We start from the raw sequence: 17,683 nt of genomic DNA on the forward strand, positions 1-17,683 counted from the left end.
TGCACTACAACCGATATGCAGTGTAGCCTCTATAGTAAGGATACCCTTTATAATAAAGATATACTTTATACAGTAAAGGCAGCTAGCGAGAGGCTACACTGAAGTGTTGTATAATCTCTTACTCTTTCTTCTCTTTCCTTAGTCAGTAGTATTGTTAAACTAGCATAGAGGAAACTAAATCCAAGTCCAATTGTGACGGCAATCGTAATACCATGGGTTTCAAAAGAGACTCGACTTAAAGAACTTAACTGTGACAGAAATTTTTAATAATACAACACATGCAACTTCTATTATCAATTCTTACCTCAGTGGTGAGAGATGAAGTGAAGGGATGGTTAGTGACTGTGATGCTTAAATTTGAATTGAAACTTTTAAGGTAAAGATTATAAAATGAGTTTAGTACTACAGGAGCAGTATGATAGGCCTGGAAATAAGAAATAAATAATAATAATTAGAAAAGCATGTACATGTACCTTGTGGTTATACCAAACGGTAGCCGTAGGAACAGAACTGACAACTGGTGATGTACGACCAAACTGACACTGTGAATCAACACATTGACACTGATACTGAGACAAATCACACGATGCTTGATCAATACAAGCTGCTAACGTCCCGGAATAATCCTGATTCCAATCAGAAGGTGACGTCAAGAGGTGACAGTCTGGATCACTGTCGGTAAAAGCTGAACAGAAATCATTCACAAATGAATCAATTGAGTTAAAAGTGACGCTTGTTGGGACGTCATTAAGTGAAGAGAGGAGAGCTGGAGTGAGGTAGGAACAGGTTTGACTTGTATTGCTACAGCCGCAAACAGCATATCCTGAGACTGGAGTGTTGTGGAGGACAAACCCACCCTGTAAATAAAGTGTTCTAGTGTCAAAGGAGTATCAATATGTGTTGCAAAATGTATAGAAAGTTTGGACCAATTCCAATCAAAATTGGATTTTTAAATAAATATTTAAAGTTGGCTAAAAATGGACTATAGTACAGGGTATTTTGCCAAAAAATGAATAAGAGAGAATTCTCCATTTTCATTATATTCTGTGTTTACCTGAAATAAGGTCTCAAACAGACCAATATTAATTTTCTCTATGTACTGCAATATCTTCTCGGCAGTATAAGTATTAACGTCATCAAGAGGTCCAGCTGGATCTGTCATGGTTCTATCAGCTAGCGAGAGAACAGGAGGGGCAGGACAGAACACAGCATCATTAGGATAGAGACTCTCGGCACTGGGGTCACTGCAGGATGGTATCTTGAAACCTCTAGCCGTGCAACAACTGAAGAAAATAAATAAATAAATAAATAAAATTAATAATAATACACAAATAATATTTAATATAATATTAGCAGACCTTAGGCAGTTCATGCAAAGTGAGTATCCAAAATCAGAGTTGGTGCATTCACTTAGCTCCTCCTATTAAAGGACAATATTTATTATTATTATCAGTGTTCCAAACTCATGTTCTTACAGGTGTCCTGGTTGCACAGTACTTGTCTAAGATCTGATATTTATAACTGCAGCAATCACTGGCACTGCTGATATTAGCCACTGATGATCTGATGGACTCTATGTCACTTGTGAAGTCCAAGAAATCTGTTGCTTGAATAGCAGTTGCATTATCAGCCTAAGAAAAAACAGAACAATTATTAACAAGGCAATGAATTCTTATTACAAATCTTAAGATATTAAGTGCATGGACAAAGCATAGATACTGTGTGCAAAGTGGGACAGGAGAGATAAAGAAAGAGGGAGGGAGGGAGGGAAGAAATTTTAAGTTTACATACGCCAAATTGAATAGGAAAGTTATTTCCAAATTTAGCCCAAAATAACGTGATGTTGCTGCTCTCTTCAGCAAGATCAGGAAACGTCAATGTTAGTTCTGTGACTCCAGTTGAGTCTGTGGTGTCAAATTTTATAATGAGCAAAGTGAGGAGGACAAAAAATATTGGCAAGACAACAGCGAGAATGATACCCATCCAGAACCGAGTGAAGTAATAGAAGTGCTTTACAAGCATGGCGTAAAACTGCTGGAAAATTAGAGTGTTGCCAGCATTAAAATCTAAAAAATATAAATCTATATAATATAATAAAAATAATAAAAGTGTTTTTTGTATTGTAGATGAAAATCAATATTCACTAGTAATAGTAAATCTATAAATAGTAGGAAATGCCACTCCTTTCGCTGTTTACTCGCCTATTCTGTGAATAGGCTTAGCGGACTCTCTATGGCTGAAAGAGCTTCACTTTCGCCTTTACTCCTAAATAAAGGCTTGATCGTCCTCAAGAAGTTTTCCGTTGAACTTCAAAAAGAACTCGGAGACCCTTCAAAGCTGTTCTTGCCGCTGAGTCAAGCAGGCATACAGATTTTAGATGACTACCATGATTGCTATCCGATCTCCCCTTGCCCGATCATTAACGCCTATCACCTCCTAAATGGGATAAAGATGGCTGTTCACAGGAATCCAGATGTGCTCTTCATATTCTTAGAGGTATTAGACAAAGCTTCTCCTCATAGCATTGCAAAAAAGATTGAAGAAGAGTACAAAGGTGAGCTAGATCTACAAAAAATTGTTTTTACAAGCTATTACTACCGGTATTATGTCTCGTTGAATAGGGCATGATGATCTTTGCTTTCATCCCAGGAACACAAGTGATAGCTGGGCTGAAACTTTTGTACCTTCAACAGATAGACTGATCAACTTACAGTCAGCCGTCAAAACAGAATTGCTTAAAGCAAAGGTCTTTTCATCCCAAATAAAGAAGCTTCCATTTCTGGCTTCATTCATGCAAGAGGAATGGGAAGATGCATGCAATATCAATGATTTACTCAACATAATATTTAAGCATTGCTCTCCCTCCAATTACAGCATTCTTTTACCGCTAATTGGTAGCTTCCAACTAACGAATGCTTCAATGGCAATACAAGCATATGAAAATGAGCAACAGCATTATTGCAAGCAACTGGCAGATCCTGATTTTATTGAAGAGCTTGAGAGACACTCAAGTTCTTCTGCATATAGAGCTTCAATTGTTTTTGGATTCCCACTGGAAAAGCTTCACTGCATGACTGTGTCTGAATTCAAGCTCATTTTGTCTCGCATATTCTCTGATTTTTCATGTTTCATTCACATTACAAGAGTCTCATTAGGAACACATTCCTCTGTTACTTTGTCTGCTCCTGAAAGGATGAGTCAATGTCTCCTTAATATAGGACTACAGAAGAGAGAGTATATCAGCATCATGACTGGAGCAACCTCAATGGTTATTGGTGATAGCGTAATCCTTAGCAAGGACACTGACATCAAGCAGGTATAATATATTGTATATTATAATAATGGTAGTGAATAACGCCTATGCTGCCAATAGTAATTTTTTGCTAGTTTAAAATTATAAAGTAAAAGAATCTAGAAAATCTATTTTGTATTCAATTTGTCTTCAATGCTTTTTGTAATAGATGTTATCTGACCTTGTTGAGCAGAAGCGTCAAAGAGAAGTCAGTCAGGTATATGGTTGAATTAAATATTTAAAAGTAATAATTTTTATTCTTTCAGACAAAAAACACTCCTAAAGGTCTAAGTAAGTTAAAAACATCTGTATTTAGTGATAGTATATGATGTAGGTACTAATGTGTGGCACAAGGAGGAAGATACCACAGTATTGAATCAGGGTTTCAATGGTATGGCAGTTTTACAATAGCCTCCTAATAAAATATTACAATAGACATATCACATTCCAAGACTACTATCTGCGAACAACCAATAGGAAAAGTTGCAACTGAAAATGAAGGTAATACTTATAAAGCAAGCTTGTTGTTAGAATTAAAGTTTATAGAAATAATTCAAGAAACATTGGACGAAGATATTGAGAAACCTCCAAAAGGTACAAAATGACACATATTATTATATACTGCTATTGTTATAATCACTTTGATTTTCCATCTACATTATAGTGATTCCTAAAGTCATAAAGGCATATCCTGACCTTTGCAAGACACTGGAAAAGAAACCCCAGCAACTAAAAAGAGAGAGGTTGCGGAGCTGGAGACGCTATAAGCCTGAACCAAGAGACGTCTTAATTATTGGATCATTTGGTCAGCATGAGGAATGCTCTAAAAGGTATTACTACAATATGTACTTAGCATAACAATTAGCAAAGTCTATTACTATAATTTACTATGAAGCTTAATGGTTGAGTAGTTGTAATGTTTTGTTGATGTGCTATACTCTGATTTGTTTAGACACATTGTGTCAGAGAAGATTATTCCAGAGGAAATAGATAGTGAATGGATGAAAAAGGAAGTTGATGAAATTGAAAAATTGTATGCAAAAAATCCAGACACATTTATAGTTCGGAAAACATGTCGGGATTATTCTGAAGGGCAATTTCTATCTAGAGATCAATGTCTTCAAATGATAAAAGATCTTTTTACTAAATATGATCAGCCAGGAGGTAAAGATTTTATTAACACTAATATAAATAATGCTCAAATTTTTGTTTATAGCTAGTATCTGGTATACTGGACATGGTGAGAAAGACACTGGAAACTGGTGCTTCAAAGATGGCGTGATCTCTTTCGATGATATCTTTCATCTGTACATGGATCACTATCAAGGAAAATCGCTGACCATAATCTCTGACTGCAGCCATTCTGGTAATTGGGTTAAGGAATGTGCCAAGAAATTGGACGAGAAGCGCATACCATTTTGTGGACATCAAGTAATGGAAGAAGGAATATTTATAAAAATAATTGCCTCGTGCCAAAGCGACAAAGAAGCAACAGCTTTGAGTTTCATAACAGAAGGTGTGCATTATGACGAGGAAGAGAAAGGAGTAATACACTGCCCGGAAAATATCCTAAAATCAGGCCAAAAACCATCTGGAATGGACTTCAGAAATATTCGCTGTAGCTGTAGCAAAAAAGATGACCCTTGCAGAATAACTTGCAATATGAGCTGGAGCAATTGTGTATCGAGTAGCACTGATCTCATATATACGATTCATGGAGAAGATGAAGACAAAGAGAAACTGTGGCATTGCATACTAGTTGATAAAGAAGAAGTGGACAACTTTAAAAGTTTAGTACAATCTGGTGAAAGGATCGATGTTAGTAAGTATGGAGAAATAATCTGCTCTGGCTGGGGAGTCGATTTGCCAAAAAGTTCGATTCAAGATTTAGAACTGAGGTTTTTAAAATAAGTTTACAAATCTCTTAACACTGCCATCCATTCATTGTTATTATTATACAAAGACCATTATATTAAAATAATCTGTTTTTTATAATTTTAAGCAATTACTGTGATTAATATTTTAATTATCCTTTATGCATATAAAATTTTTATAACATTACCTTTAAAATTTTTAGTGGGTACGGGTGACTTTTCATCAGCAGCTGCAGATTGTTCAGAATCTATTGTTTCAATAATTTCAGAAACATCACTTGTCTGCTTTTCAAAATATTCTGTTCTCTTTCTCTGAATTCTAAAAGAGAAGAAGAGAGAGAGTTAAGCAGAAATGGCTAAAGGTTATACTTTTTTTGAATCTCTTCGTCTTCATCTTTACCAACTTGAATGAATACTTCCTCCATCGTTGTAACAGAAACACCATAACTACTAATACCAAGACTTCTCTTCCTATCTATACAATAATAGTAACTTTAACAACTCGTAAAAATCCAAACTTAACCAGAATCAGTTCAAACTTACTACACAACATAAGAACATGTATACGCATCAAAATTCATAATTTAATAAAAACTGAGAATTCTAATCAATTACTTTCAAGTGTATTAATAAGTGATGAGAATAGGATGGATTTCTCATCAGGCAGCAACAGTACAACTTCAGTTCCAATGTCGTATAAAAACCTTGATCCCCCGACCATATCCTGTACTACTGCAATGATCTCTTCAGAATCAGTACTAATGCTAGCCTTCTCTATAGTTAAATGGTAGCCACACCCATAACTATAGAAGTAGAAGATTTAAAATTCAAATATTCGAAAATTCAAAATTTGATTTTTAAATTCAGTTGCATTCACTTGCTGACCGTTTCTTTAAGAAAAGAGATGATCCACTTGTTTTAACTCTCCCTGACTTCATAATGGCTATCCTATCCCCCAGTATGTCCGCCTCATCCCTAACAAAATAAAATATAATAATTAAAAGTACTCGAGATATTTTAAACAAAGCTGTAGCAGCTGCAGTAATTTGTAATCCTCTTAGTTTACATGAATTGTGTCGTAAGTAGAATAGTCCGTCCCTCCTTATGTTTGATAAGCAGATCCCAAGTGATCCTCCTTGCATAGGGGTCCATACCGCTAGTCGGCTCATCCAATATGACAAACTTAGAACCACCAATTAGAGAAATTGCAACACTGAGAGTGAGAGATCAATCCTTCCAGTATATAAATAGTAGGTTTTTATTACCTCAATTTTCTCTTCATTCCGCCGGAAAGGTTCTGAGACTGAACATCAGATTTATCAATTAATTCTAAATCATCTAGCAGGTCATCAATTGCATCAGTAGTATTACCACTAACACCCTTTAAACAACAACAATGACAATAATGAGAAGAACAGCAACAGTACTTGATCATACCTTCAGCTTAATAAAAAACCTGAGGTGTTCTCTGACAGTTAGTCTATCAAACAGCACATTATGTTGTGGACAGAGCCCAAGGTTAGTCCGAATCAGTTCAATATCATCCAAGACACTTAGTCCATTTATAAAAGCATTCCCTGAGGTGGGAGGGTAGAATCCTGACAGTATATTAATCGTCGTGGTCTTCCCTGCTCCATTGTGCCCCAGCAGTGCTGTGATCTGTCCTTCATACATCTTCAATGACATCTTATTTACTGCAACCACCTCTGAATCCGACTTCTATAATAATAAGTATAAAATGATATGCAGTATAACTCTATCTATCTCCATTATCATTGCAGTAGTATCTTTATTGCTATAATGTATAGATAATATGCACCTTGGAGTTGAACACTTTCCCAAGGTTATTGATTGATATTCCAACGGAAAGGCCAGCTGGATCAGGCTCATGATTTGAATCTTGTTCGTTTCTTTCTTCTAACTCCACCTCCTCCTCCTTGCAGCTCGGGGCCAACTATAAACAACAAAATTTATAACAACAACAACAAAAAAAAAATGATAATGATAATAATAAAAATAATGTAGTGTACTTTATGCTTTTTATTTGTTCGTCTCCAATATGACGGCTGCAAAAAGAAATATGGTTTTTTGGCGATGCCATACTGACCAGGAAACACTGCTTCAATATACCTAATAATAATAATAACAACAACAACAACAACAACAACAACAACAACAAAAAACAACAACAACAATAATAATAATAATACAATAATGATTTTGAGTTCAAAAATTCAAAAGATAAGCTATTAAAATTTTGCAAAGGAAGTAAATTTTTATATACACACGTACACTCTGGACCCACCAGTACAAGATCATGTATGTTATGGTATTGAGGAACAGTATGAGGAACGTCCATGCCATGCTGAAGGTAGTGTCGGTGAAAGAGACTGGAGTGAAGAAGTACTGATAGTTAAGACCAAGGCCGCTTTGTTCTAGCTTTGATAAGACCTGAATACCGAACCCAGTGCATAAATTTGAAGAAAGCAATGAGAGAAGCAACTTAATGGAGCTAGAGAAATTAAGAGATGGTGAGAAAATGAGGCAGGGAAAGACATAGAAAGGGCAAGGGAAAGTGGGACTTTATCATAATACATGTAGATATATAATGTGATAGCTTACAAGTGTATGTCATCATATGATTGGCTGATGAAGAAGTGAATGATTGAAAGTGTGGACCAGGTTAGTATACCAGCCAACAGGCCAAGGGTAGCAGAGGAAAACAGTGAACTGTACAAATAAATAAATAAATAAATAAATAAAATATAATATACTTGTACCTCAAGAAGAAGCAAAAGGCAATTGTTGAAGTGACAAAAAGAAAAAAGAAAATGATGAGAAGTAGCAGATTAGAGTTTGGTAGTATAATGCCATACTAAAAAGAAAGAATATATAAAATTAATGATACTTACAGATGTGAATCCCTACCTTAAGCATGATAGCATATATTACTGCAGTGAAAAATAAAAATATGAATTCTTTAATGAACCAAGTTGCAGTCAGAATCCAGTTGGATAAGCCCATTATCTTCATCATTTCTTTTGTACGAGATTCCTTCTCCAAAACCAACTCCTATTCATTAACAATACAATTATTTATTTCTATTATTTGCAAAAAGAGCATTTCCCTACCTTTACAAAAACTCCGACTGAGTAAACAAATGATATTGAAACAAGAAGAGGAAGAAGAAAATCCAGTGAAAAAACAAAAAAATCCCGACCATACACTGGTGAAGGAATTTGCTACAACAAATAAATAAACACATGAAGTACAAGTATACTTAAAACATACTAAAATGTACAAAAATATACTAAGATATACTGACTCGTGATTCAACATTGACTGCCACTGGTTGACCAGTCCTGTAATGAATGATGGCTTCACTTATTATCTTTTGCAACTGCATGAAACCTTCATCCAAGTATTGACTGGAGAAGGTCATTTAAACTGAAGCCGGTAGTACAAAAACTTACTATGGAACGTGACGTGGTCCGGCTAGCTCCAATGGTGCAGCAACTAAATCAATCAACCAATTGACACGGTTTGTCTCATATCTCAGTCTAATACTAAACTTAATGTCATCATTTGAAATACTTTCAAAATAAACACCTGGAAAAAAGAGAGGGAAATTGACTCTATAAAAGATTAAGGTGGTAATATTACCAGCTCCACCAAGAAAGCAGCCTCTGCTTCTAGTGACATTTGAATCCTCTACAGCTGCTTGTATGCCATCTGATGTCTCAACTCCCTCCAAACTACCTCCACTGGTCAACAGCAATGGAGCAATGTAGTTAGCAGCTAAATCATTTACTAGAAAAGATAAAAAGAACAATAAATATGTATAAAGCACTAGGTGAGATTAACTTTAAATTAATTTGAGAGTATAATTTGTTTACACAAAATACATTCCATAGCTCTTTTAAGTACCAAATTATGATCAAACAAAGATCTCAATGTGCTAGTGTGAAGAATCTCCCCTTTCTCTTCCCCACACACTCTCTCTTCTCTCTCTCTCCTCCTTTCTCTTTTCTGCAAAACCTTCAGTTGTGTTAGGTGCATAATAGAGAATATATGAATCAGTCCTTGGAATGACAAGTGGATCCGAATTATAAGTGACAAAGCAGTTATAATCAAAATTAAACACAGTAAACCTACACAATGACAATAATAAGTATAAATTGCATAGATATAGCAGTATTTGTCTTACCTTAGTATCAGCAGCACTGAGACTGTAGTTAATGGAGTTATTATCTCAAAGAAAGTTCCAAGAGGGCGACGTATCTGGAGCAGTAAAGAACAAAGATATAACACAATAATGTGTCTATGAGATATTGAGTGCAGACAATATACTGTAATTATAGTATGTTGACCATTGGAGCTGGATCATTAAGCAGGAGTATACATCTATTATTTTCAGAATTGCAGTACTACACTATCTTCACTATTATATAACTTAATTACTGCAGGTCATGCAGTCAGAATTTATACTAATTATATTTAAATTATTTTGCAGCCAGAACAATAGCAGGTTATTAATTAGAATTGATGTACAACAAAGCACTTGCATACACAAAATGGTAGCTAAGATCTAATTATTAGTAGATCTAATTAATTCAAATTATATTGATCAGTATGGTTTCATTAGTATTCACTATCACACACTTTCATACACAGACCAAATTGCATATAGCCCTTCAGAACTTAATAATCATACAGAGAGCAAGAAAAATATAATGACCCGTCACACATTACAATTCTCACACTAAGAGGTGCTAGAAATCACAAGCCAAAAGATTAACAAGCCTACTTTACCTGCAACAATGCATTCTTCCAGAGTAACAAACCAAACTGTACCACTATCAGACGAAGAGTATATCCTAGAGTCCTTTTATTTGTAAACCTGCCTCCTCCTTTAGGCTTAGGAGCAGTAGACACGGTTGGGGATTCTTCCGCCACCTCTTCCATGTCTATTACTTGCTTATTTTTTTAGCCTTGCAGGATGAAGGTGGAGCTAGTAACATTAATTTGATGCATTCTTCAACAAGCCACTCCCAGGCTATGATAATTCGAAGTTAGGTAATGGAAGTTAAGAGAAGGAAAGGTAAGGGAGAATGGGAAGCAAGCAGTCACAGAAAAGAGGAGCAAAGAAAAAGCAAGAGCATATCCTTAGGAAGGTATGTAAATAGACTAATCATTGCTGTATGCTGTATCTAGGCCTAGGTGCAAGCTCTGTTTATTGGTTACACTAGTGAGTGTACTGCTGTCTCTAGTGCTCATTGCCATCCTACCCACTCCAATAGACCCAGTTATTATAGAGTAAGCACTACATATAGATACAGCATTATTATTATTATTATTATTATTGATATTATTATTATTGTTACACTGTTATTATTACTGCTAGATATCTTAATCAAAATTTTTGACATTTTAGAGCTAATATGTGTTTATAACCATGAAAAATGATCTGTCTTTCACAATTCTTTGTAGCAATATAGACTTAGTCTTGCTAGCCAGACCATTCCCCAGCCTATAGTCCCAGCCATCCACCCCAATGACTGTAGGCGGGAAGGGTACGGCTTGCGAGACTAATATAGACTAGCTGCTTCATCAATTTCATTTTGTAATTAGTTTAGGAGGAATAAAGAGCAAATCATTTGGAGGAAATGCATACCTGAGAGAAGCCATTAGACTCTTTGATGGAGAAATAAAAGGACCAGAAGGATTTGCAATAGATGGAGATGGTAAATACTGCACACCATACACTTACTATACATTTTTATATATCTTATAGGTAACATGTATACTGGACTTCATGATGGCCGTATTGTTCTATTCAATGATACTCATATGACCACAGTCATGAGAATGGGACCACCGCCTTATGACAACTGTGGCAAGTTAACTTCAGAGTCTCACTGTGGCAGAGTACTGGGTCTTGAAATAAGCCAATCAGATCCATATCTCCTCTATATATGCGATTGTTATCATGGCATACAAACACTCCATCTTAAAACTGGCCATAGAGAAGTACTAGTCAACACCACTGCTACCTATCCTGGTGTACCTCCAATAAAGTTCTCTAACGATATGGTAGTCCTGAAAAATGGAAGTGTCTTCTTTACTGATTCAAGTTATAAGTTTGCTCGTAATGAGCTCTTGATGGAAATGTATGAAGGACGACCCAATGGTAAACTGCTGCATTATAATCCGACTGATGGCACTGTTAGTGTTGCCATTGGGGAGCTGCACTTTGCTAATGGAGTCTGTGCAAGCAAGGACGAGAGCTTCTTGATTATATCAGAAACTTCAAGATCAAGAATATTAAAGTAAACAAAGCTCATACACAATTTAATGTTTAGAATATGTACGTTATATTAAAGCAATCGCGTTGTTTGTTCTACTAGGTATCATCTTAAAGGTCCAAAAACAGGGCAGACAGAAATATTTATGAATGAGCTACCTGGAGTTCCTGACAATATATCACCTAGCTCTAAACCCGGTGGTGGGTTCTGGATTGGGTTTGCACTCCTCAGAAATGAAGCTCTAGAAGTACTAGGTCACTTTCCGGCAATAAGGAATGTGTTTGTTAAGGTAAAGAGAGTGTTAAGGTAAAGAGAGTTAATTTAAAGTTCTGTGCATCATTTTTTGGACAAAATAATGATTTAGAAAATTTATTGTTTCTCATAGTTAAGACTGACTAGACTAATAGCAGAGTCCCTGCCGAGGAACGGACTGATTATGGAGTGTGATGAATCTGGTACTGTCATAAGAGAACTTTATGATATGGGCGGAGTCAAGATACCCTCAGTTAGTGAAGTACTTGATTTGAATGGAGTCTTGTATTTAGGATCCTACGATGGGACTTATATCGGAAAATTAGACTTTAGTAATAAATAAATAAGGTGATAGATAGATGAATTTTTAAAATTATTGATATGAACCACATGGACAATAGTTAATTTAAACATGTTACTCAACCAAAGTGAAAAAGTTGCCTAGAAATGACCCAAACACGTGGAAGCACGTGGGTATTATAAACCACACCTTCTGGTTAATATTCATGTTGCTCGCGTGATCTTATGAATATTAACTAACTTGTAGCTCACGTGACCCACGTGGTATTTTATGGCGGTCCAACAGAGAAGGCTCCCTGTTAGTTCAGTACAGAGCCCTGCAGTATCAGCTGCAATAGCTCACCTCCATCATTACAGTCGGGCTAAATCAGCTATAAGATGGGGAGCACTCAGTTCAGTTGCCATGATAGCACTTCTGGTTGACATGTAAGTGGGCGTGGTCTCAAGTGGTTATTCTAATTAATGCACAGGTACTTTTGCTTGATAGCTTTTTTGACGAGTGTCAGCACTTACATCATTCTGATGATAGGTAACGATATATTTAAAACTGGGAGGGTTTTGCGCACGCATTAAACATGTATTTTATGGTAAATATTATTTTTGGAACATTATTCTATTTTTAGAATCAGTTCTGCTATTTTTACTATTTTTATGCGTCCTGTACGACATCGTGTATTACGTCTGTACAGTGTGGACTAACTCGAAAGTGAAAGTAACGCAAAAACAAAAAGATATGCTTGGAATACCCAAAGAAAGTGAGTCCTTAAAATACTATAAAACGGTTAATTAATGACTGCTGTTTTTTACTGTGTTAGTATGTGGTTTTCAAACAGTTTCTACTCCGGTTAATTTTCCTTCAATTTCCTCCACGCCCACTCGACCCAAGTACACGCCTCCTGCAATAGCCACACCCTTTTCCGGTAAACCCTCTCCTAATAATTATTACTATCAGACTCCAGTGAGTGGGCATCAATTAGAATAGTAATTAAAAGCCTTAATTGCAGGGGTCTACTCAATCCCAGTACAGCACTCCCTCACATTCTCATTCCTTTTCTAATAATAGCATCTACTCCCCAAGCAGGTACATGTATTTGCCTTATATGGCCGTTTTATTCTATTTTTAGATCTCCTGGCCACACCTCTTCCCCTTGTAAGTGTTTTTATGCATTGTATACATGTACATGTTTATTTATCGCATCGTCTTAGTTACTAGCGATCGTATATCTACCAGGAAATCTTTGACGGAGTATTTGAGAGGTGAAGAAGAAAAGGAGCAGAAGCATCTTCACGGTAAAGGGGTGGGACTATTAATTGAGTGGGTGTGGCCTAAACAATGAATATAATTATATTAAATTAGGTTCTCCGGATTATTTGTCAGGTTCTTGGTACGGGTCTCCTAATGGAGGGGGCGGAGCCCCAGCTCTTCGTAAATATCACGTAGCTACAAGGTATGGACTATTAATATACTATTAATAATAACGGTTAATATACTATTAATATACTGTTAATATACTATTAATATACTGTTAATATGTTAATTATAGGACACCATATTCTCCTGATGATGATGAAAGAGATTCTGAAACAGTAAGTGTTGCTGATGTAAGAATTTTGTAGCTTGTAACTAGTTTATAAAATAGTTGAAATTATAACCGGTTGTTTAGTTATGGAGTCGACTTCGAATTAAGAAAGATGACGTTAATGAATGGACTGTCCGCTGTCGTAAGGTTGGACTATAATAATAATTATTATTAATTATTATTAATTTTAGTGGTTAGCTCAGACTGTCATAATTCCAATATCAAAAGAAATTCACTCGATGAACAAGAAACTGGAAGGAATAGGCTCAAAGAAATTAATTGGAAGTAATGATAATAACAATAATAATAATAATAATAATAATAATAATAATAATAATAATGATGATGAACAAAACTTAACCTCTTACTGTTATTATTGTTCCTTCAGTTGCTAGTGTAGCCCAGTTGCAGGATGAAGCCATCCTAAGGGGAATGATACTCCCCAGTCTAAGTATGCTGTTACGCTACCTGAGCCTATCGACCAGACAGGACTATCTTGTGAAGAGAATTCACGGTAAGAGATACTAGCCTTGGATACCTCAAACTTTCTACATAGCATAAGGGCATCAATATGTATCAGAAAATGTAATAAAAATTGAGGTGATTTCGGAGTCATTTTTTGGAAAAAAAACATGGGCTATAGTACAGGGTATTTTTCAGAATTTTTGGCATTTTCTTAAAATGGCCGTAACTTGAAAAAATGAAGTCGGAATCACCTCAAACTTTCTACACAGCATGAGGGCATCAATATGTATCAGAAAATGTAATTAAAATTTGGGGTGATTTTGGAGCCATTTTTTAGAAAAAACCATGGGCTATAGTAAGGGTATTTTTCAGATTTTTGACTTTTTCTTAGAATGGCCGTAACTTGAAAAAGTGAAGTCAGAATCACCTCAAACTTTCTACACAGCATAAGGGCATCAATATGTATCAGAGAATGTAATAAAAATTTGATATGATTTCGGAGCCATTTTTAAAGAAAAAACCATGGGCTATAGTACAGGGTATTTTTCAGATTTTTGACTTTTTCTTAAAATGGCCGTAACCTGAAAAATTGATGTCGGAATCACCTCAAACTTTCTACACAGCATAAGGGCATCAATATGTATCAGAGAATGTAATAAAAATTTGAGATGATTTCGGAGCCATTTTTTAAGAAAAAACCATGGGCTATAGTACAGGGTATTTTTCAGATTTTTGACTTTTTCTTAAAATGGCCGTAACTTGAAAAATTGAAGTCAGAATCACCTTAAACTTTCTACACAGCATAAGGGCATCAATATGTATCAGAAAATATTATAAAAATTTGGGGTAATTTCGGAGCCATTTTTTAGAAAAAATCATGGGCTATAGTACAGGGTATTTTTCAGATTTTTGATGTTTTCTTAAAATGGCCATAACTTGAAAAATTGAGGTCGGAATCACCTCAAACTTTCTACACAGCATAAGGACATCGATATGTATCAGAAAATGTAATAAGAGTTGGGGGTGATTTCGGAGCCATTTTTCCTTCAAACCCAATTTTGATCAGAATCCACTCAAGGATTCTGCACAACATAAGTACATGTATATGCATCAGAAAATGCAATGAAAGATTGATATTATATTTGTAACAGATTTAGCTGAAGGTGGTAGTATTGTTAATTTCAAGTGGGACTCTGGTGGAACATGGAAGGGTAGGAAATGGGACCAAGATTCACCTACTGACACAGAAGTAATGCATATACTGATAATACTGTTCATATCGTTTTATAGATTGTTCAATATTTTCTTTGCACGTATTTGGACTCTCAGATCCCACCCTCTCCACAGTTTCCTGATGGCAAGACTTTCACTAGTCAATACTTTGTCAAAACTCCTGATAAACCAGGCACTTAATTAATCAGTTACTTAATTTATTTATTCTATTTATTTATAGAAAGCAAGAAATCTACAGTGGCCCTCTATCAGTCAAGCATCAATCCTCCTCAATTTAAAGTTTTATGGAAAGACACAGTCATTGAGATTCCAAAGGTATTCTTTTCATTCTTGATTGCTGTATAGCTAGAAACTTTGAGGGACTTAATTTTTATAAAAAAAATTATGGAAATTTGCAAAGGAGTGAAACCTTCTTCCCTCAAATAGTTTCCAGCTATGCATGTACATGTATACATTGAATTGGTAACTGATGCAGTATGATTTTTGACTAGGGAAGGAATAATCTTTTTTATGCTATTATCGTTTTCTTGCACTATGTTAAACATGAAGAGAAAGGATTGTTAGGGTAATTGTCTGCATGTGCATTTGTGTGTCTGTGTTGCTAATGAATTGTATTGTCTTGTAGGCATTTAGACCTTGAGCTCTCTGGACTCAACTTATTGTGGATAATTGACAAGTCGTAGCCATTTTAAAATGAACGTATGAGATATATTGTTAACTTAATGGATGGTTTTTCAAAGAGAATGCTATGATTGAACTGTTCAACTGTTCATCTATAACTTGATCAGTTCTGTTTAGTTTTTGTCTTTTTCGCTGTACAGCATTTGCAGGATCTTTTCAAGATCATCACTATAGCCACTAGCCCAACCAATAGCACAATGTACACATCAACATTGTAGTATTGTATCCAGTTCCATTTATACTTGATGGGCCCTGGTATTAGATGATCATAGCCATAAGTCCCATAAAATTCAACTAGTTCTGCTGCTCTCTTTACACCTCCTCCTCTCTTCATTAGGACACTCATCTTCTCTGCTCTCTTGTGGTATCCATCATTATCTATTCTCCTAATGGAGTCCCTTAGACCTCTAGACGTCACCTCATGACGTAGCAGCTGCAAACCAACTCCAGCATCACTTACTCTCACTGCCCAATCAAACTGATCTCCCATTCCTGGTATCACAATAATTGGAATACCAAAATAAAGTGATTCATGAATCCCGTTTGATCCTCCATGGAGTATAGCCATTGATATTGAGCTATGCTGTAGTAAAGTTACTTGTGGTATCCATGAAGAAGTATAATATCTGCTGCTGTCAATGTTTAAGATGATATCTTTATTGATATCACCCACTGACCATATCACATGGTAATCAGTATCACTGATTCCATTAACGATCTCTTGTGCTATTTTATCAGACAGTGACAATTGTGACCCCATGCTGATATAAATAACACTTTTATTATTCTTATTCCTCAGCCAGTCATTGAGATCAACAGGCAGGGAATGTTGATTGAGTAGTGCCTGTGACAGGACAGGCCCAACATACGTTGTTAATGGTGATATTGTACGGGGGTACTCAAGGCCCAACACTGTCATTATGATGTATGGTACCTCCCATCCTAACTCCACTGGGTACTTGAATGTTTCTTTACACAAAGACTCGGTAACTGGAGATTGTATGAGTACCCAATGCAATGAAAAAGCAGACAGACACCTCCATCCAATTGTACTCAAGCCAATTACTGCTCTTTCTTTGAAACTTAGATTATCAGAGTAACCCGATTGGTATACAGGAAAGGGCCAGGGTGGAGACTCATTAGAGAAATAAGTCATAGAAGTGATGACAACAGTAACATCCCTACTCTTAGCAATACAAGGGATCCTGTGTAAGAGATAATGTTCAGTGACTATGATGTCCCATTGCTTTAAATTGATGTTCATGAAATACTTTGCAATCTCATCTATACCTGACAATGGTCTTGATTGATCCAGTAACCTTAGCTCTTCAATAATGGCTAATGGATTCTTGCTAAAGAAACCTTGTAAAGAAGCTCTTTTAGATATGATATTATTCCATTCGGCTTGGGTTACTGTTTGCTTACCAGCTGATAAATATCTTATTCCCCTCTCTGTTGACTTGTGTCTCAGGTTCACCCAATTATCCAATGAAGAGAATGTGACATTATGTCCTCTTACAACTAGCTCCTCTCCTATTGCTAGTAGACGGTTAGCATGACCAGGAAATGGAGCTGAGACTAGCAACACATCAAGTGATGAACTGCTGCACAAACAAGCAAATAGTAGCAACAAAAGACAGCCAACCATCTTTATTGCATTCTTTAGGCTTTAGCCCTGGTCTCTCAAAACACACAGGTGGC

The 17,683-nt window shown here is 35.9% G+C and overlaps 5 protein-coding genes across 6 annotated transcripts; 3 read left to right on the forward strand and 2 right to left on the reverse strand.

Moving 5' to 3' along the window:
• Positions 1-71: 71 nt before the first annotated feature.
• LOC100634033 (ATP-binding cassette sub-family A member 3-like) lies at positions 72-10,168 on the reverse strand (the record flags this gene model as incomplete). Its single annotated transcript, XM_020001434.1, has 27 exons — positions 9,979-10,168; positions 9,374-9,447; positions 9,205-9,317; positions 8,830-8,976; positions 8,640-8,775; positions 8,492-8,594; positions 8,298-8,408; positions 8,095-8,238; positions 7,947-8,041; positions 7,789-7,896; positions 7,472-7,678; positions 7,197-7,296; positions 6,986-7,120; positions 6,604-6,885; positions 6,432-6,547; positions 6,233-6,379; positions 6,052-6,141; positions 5,782-5,969; positions 5,536-5,641; positions 5,355-5,485; positions 1,792-2,066; positions 1,476-1,631; positions 1,359-1,420; positions 1,055-1,283; positions 474-857; positions 305-424; positions 72-248 (listed from the first exon to the last, which is right to left on the reverse strand). Coding segments are annotated over exons 1-27 (4,089 nt in total), but the record flags the coding sequence as incomplete, so codon positions are not given.
• On the forward strand, positions 2,126-5,252 carry LOC109585377 (uncharacterized). Its single transcript, XM_020001435.1, has 10 exons — positions 2,126-2,554; positions 2,622-3,316; positions 3,462-3,509; positions 3,559-3,583; positions 3,627-3,683; positions 3,728-3,793; positions 3,839-3,886; positions 3,957-4,122; positions 4,245-4,456; positions 4,509-5,252. Exons 1-10 carry the CDS (start codon positions 2,233-2,235, stop codon positions 5,201-5,203), a joined length of 2,334 nt encoding a protein of 777 aa, XP_019856994.1. The 5' UTR covers positions 2,126-2,232; the 3' UTR covers positions 5,204-5,252.
• Positions 10,169-10,180: 12 nt separating the features above from the next.
• LOC100634161 (adipocyte plasma membrane-associated protein-like) lies at positions 10,181-12,153 on the forward strand. 2 transcript variants are annotated; one of them, XM_020001439.1, is made up of 6 exons: positions 10,181-10,340; positions 10,381-10,482; positions 10,798-10,910; positions 10,961-11,495; positions 11,574-11,760; positions 11,857-12,153. In XM_020001439.1, the coding sequence occupies exons 1-6, from the start codon at positions 10,246-10,248 to the stop codon at positions 12,064-12,066; spliced, it is 1,242 nt and encodes a 413-aa protein (XP_019856998.1). In that variant the 5' UTR covers positions 10,181-10,245; the 3' UTR covers positions 12,067-12,153. The 2 variants fall into 2 exon arrangements, with proteins under 2 accessions (XP_019856998.1, XP_011406489.1); XM_011408187.2 differs by having other exon boundaries at positions 10,387-10,482.
• Positions 12,154-12,262: 109 nt separating this feature from the next.
• LOC100634287 (transmembrane protein 209-like) lies at positions 12,263-16,068 on the forward strand. The gene is made up of 17 exons (XM_020001437.1): positions 12,263-12,449; positions 12,494-12,552; positions 12,647-12,778; positions 12,839-12,981; positions 13,028-13,104; positions 13,148-13,173; positions 13,230-13,313; positions 13,381-13,471; positions 13,568-13,610; positions 13,688-13,750; positions 13,795-13,888; positions 13,992-14,117; positions 15,220-15,317; positions 15,359-15,473; positions 15,522-15,616; positions 15,793-15,866; positions 15,927-16,068. The coding sequence occupies exons 1-17, from the start codon at positions 12,295-12,297 to the stop codon at positions 15,982-15,984; spliced, it is 1,533 nt and encodes a 510-aa protein (XP_019856996.1). The 5' UTR covers positions 12,263-12,294; the 3' UTR covers positions 15,985-16,068.
• Positions 15,961-17,640, reverse strand: LOC105314183 (UDP-glucuronosyltransferase 2B33-like). Its single transcript, XM_011408188.2, has one exon. It carries the CDS (start codon positions 17,628-17,630, stop codon positions 16,086-16,088), a length of 1,545 nt encoding a protein of 514 aa, XP_011406490.1. The 5' UTR covers positions 17,631-17,640; the 3' UTR covers positions 15,961-16,085.
• Between the last annotated feature and the right edge of the window lie 43 nt (positions 17,641-17,683).

Source organism: Amphimedon queenslandica, unplaced genomic scaffold (genome assembly GCF_000090795.2).
Source record: "Amphimedon queenslandica unplaced genomic scaffold, v1.1 AMPQUscaffold_13075, whole genome shotgun sequence".
NCBI lineage: Eukaryota > Metazoa > Porifera > Demospongiae > Haplosclerida > Niphatidae > Amphimedon > Amphimedon queenslandica.

Coding starts and splice junctions, on each gene's coding strand:
- LOC100634161 (XM_020001439.1), top strand. CDS start 10,246: ATGGAAGTTAAGAGAAGGAAAGGTAAGGGAGAATGGGAAGCAAGCAGT. Junction 10,341..10,380: donor AAGAGCATATCCTTAGGAAG/GTATGTAAATAG, acceptor TGCTGTATCTAG/GCCTAGGTGCAAGCTCTGTT. Junction 10,911..10,960: donor ATTTGCAATAGATGGAGATG/GTAAATACTGCA, acceptor TATATCTTATAG/GTAACATGTATACTGGACTT.
- LOC105314183 (XM_011408188.2), bottom strand. CDS start 17,630: ATGGTTGGCTGTCTTTTGTTGCTACTATTTGCTTGTTTGTGCAGCAGT.
- LOC109585377 (XM_020001435.1), top strand. CDS start 2,233: ATGGCTGAAAGAGCTTCACTTTCGCCTTTACTCCTAAATAAAGGCTTG. Junction 2,555..2,621: donor GATTGAAGAAGAGTACAAAG/GTGAGCTAGATC, acceptor CTCGTTGAATAG/GGCATGATGATCTTTGCTTT. Junction 4,123..4,244: donor CATGAGGAATGCTCTAAAAG/GTATTACTACAA, acceptor TGATTTGTTTAG/ACACATTGTGTCAGAGAAGA.
- LOC100634287 (XM_020001437.1), top strand. CDS start 12,295: ATGGCGGTCCAACAGAGAAGGCTCCCTGTTAGTTCAGTACAGAGCCCT. Junction 13,174..13,229: donor TGGCCACACCTCTTCCCCTT/GTAAGTGTTTTT, acceptor GCATCGTCTTAG/TTACTAGCGATCGTATATCT. Junction 13,472..13,567: donor AAATATCACGTAGCTACAAG/GTATGGACTATT, acceptor TGTTAATTATAG/GACACCATATTCTCCTGATG.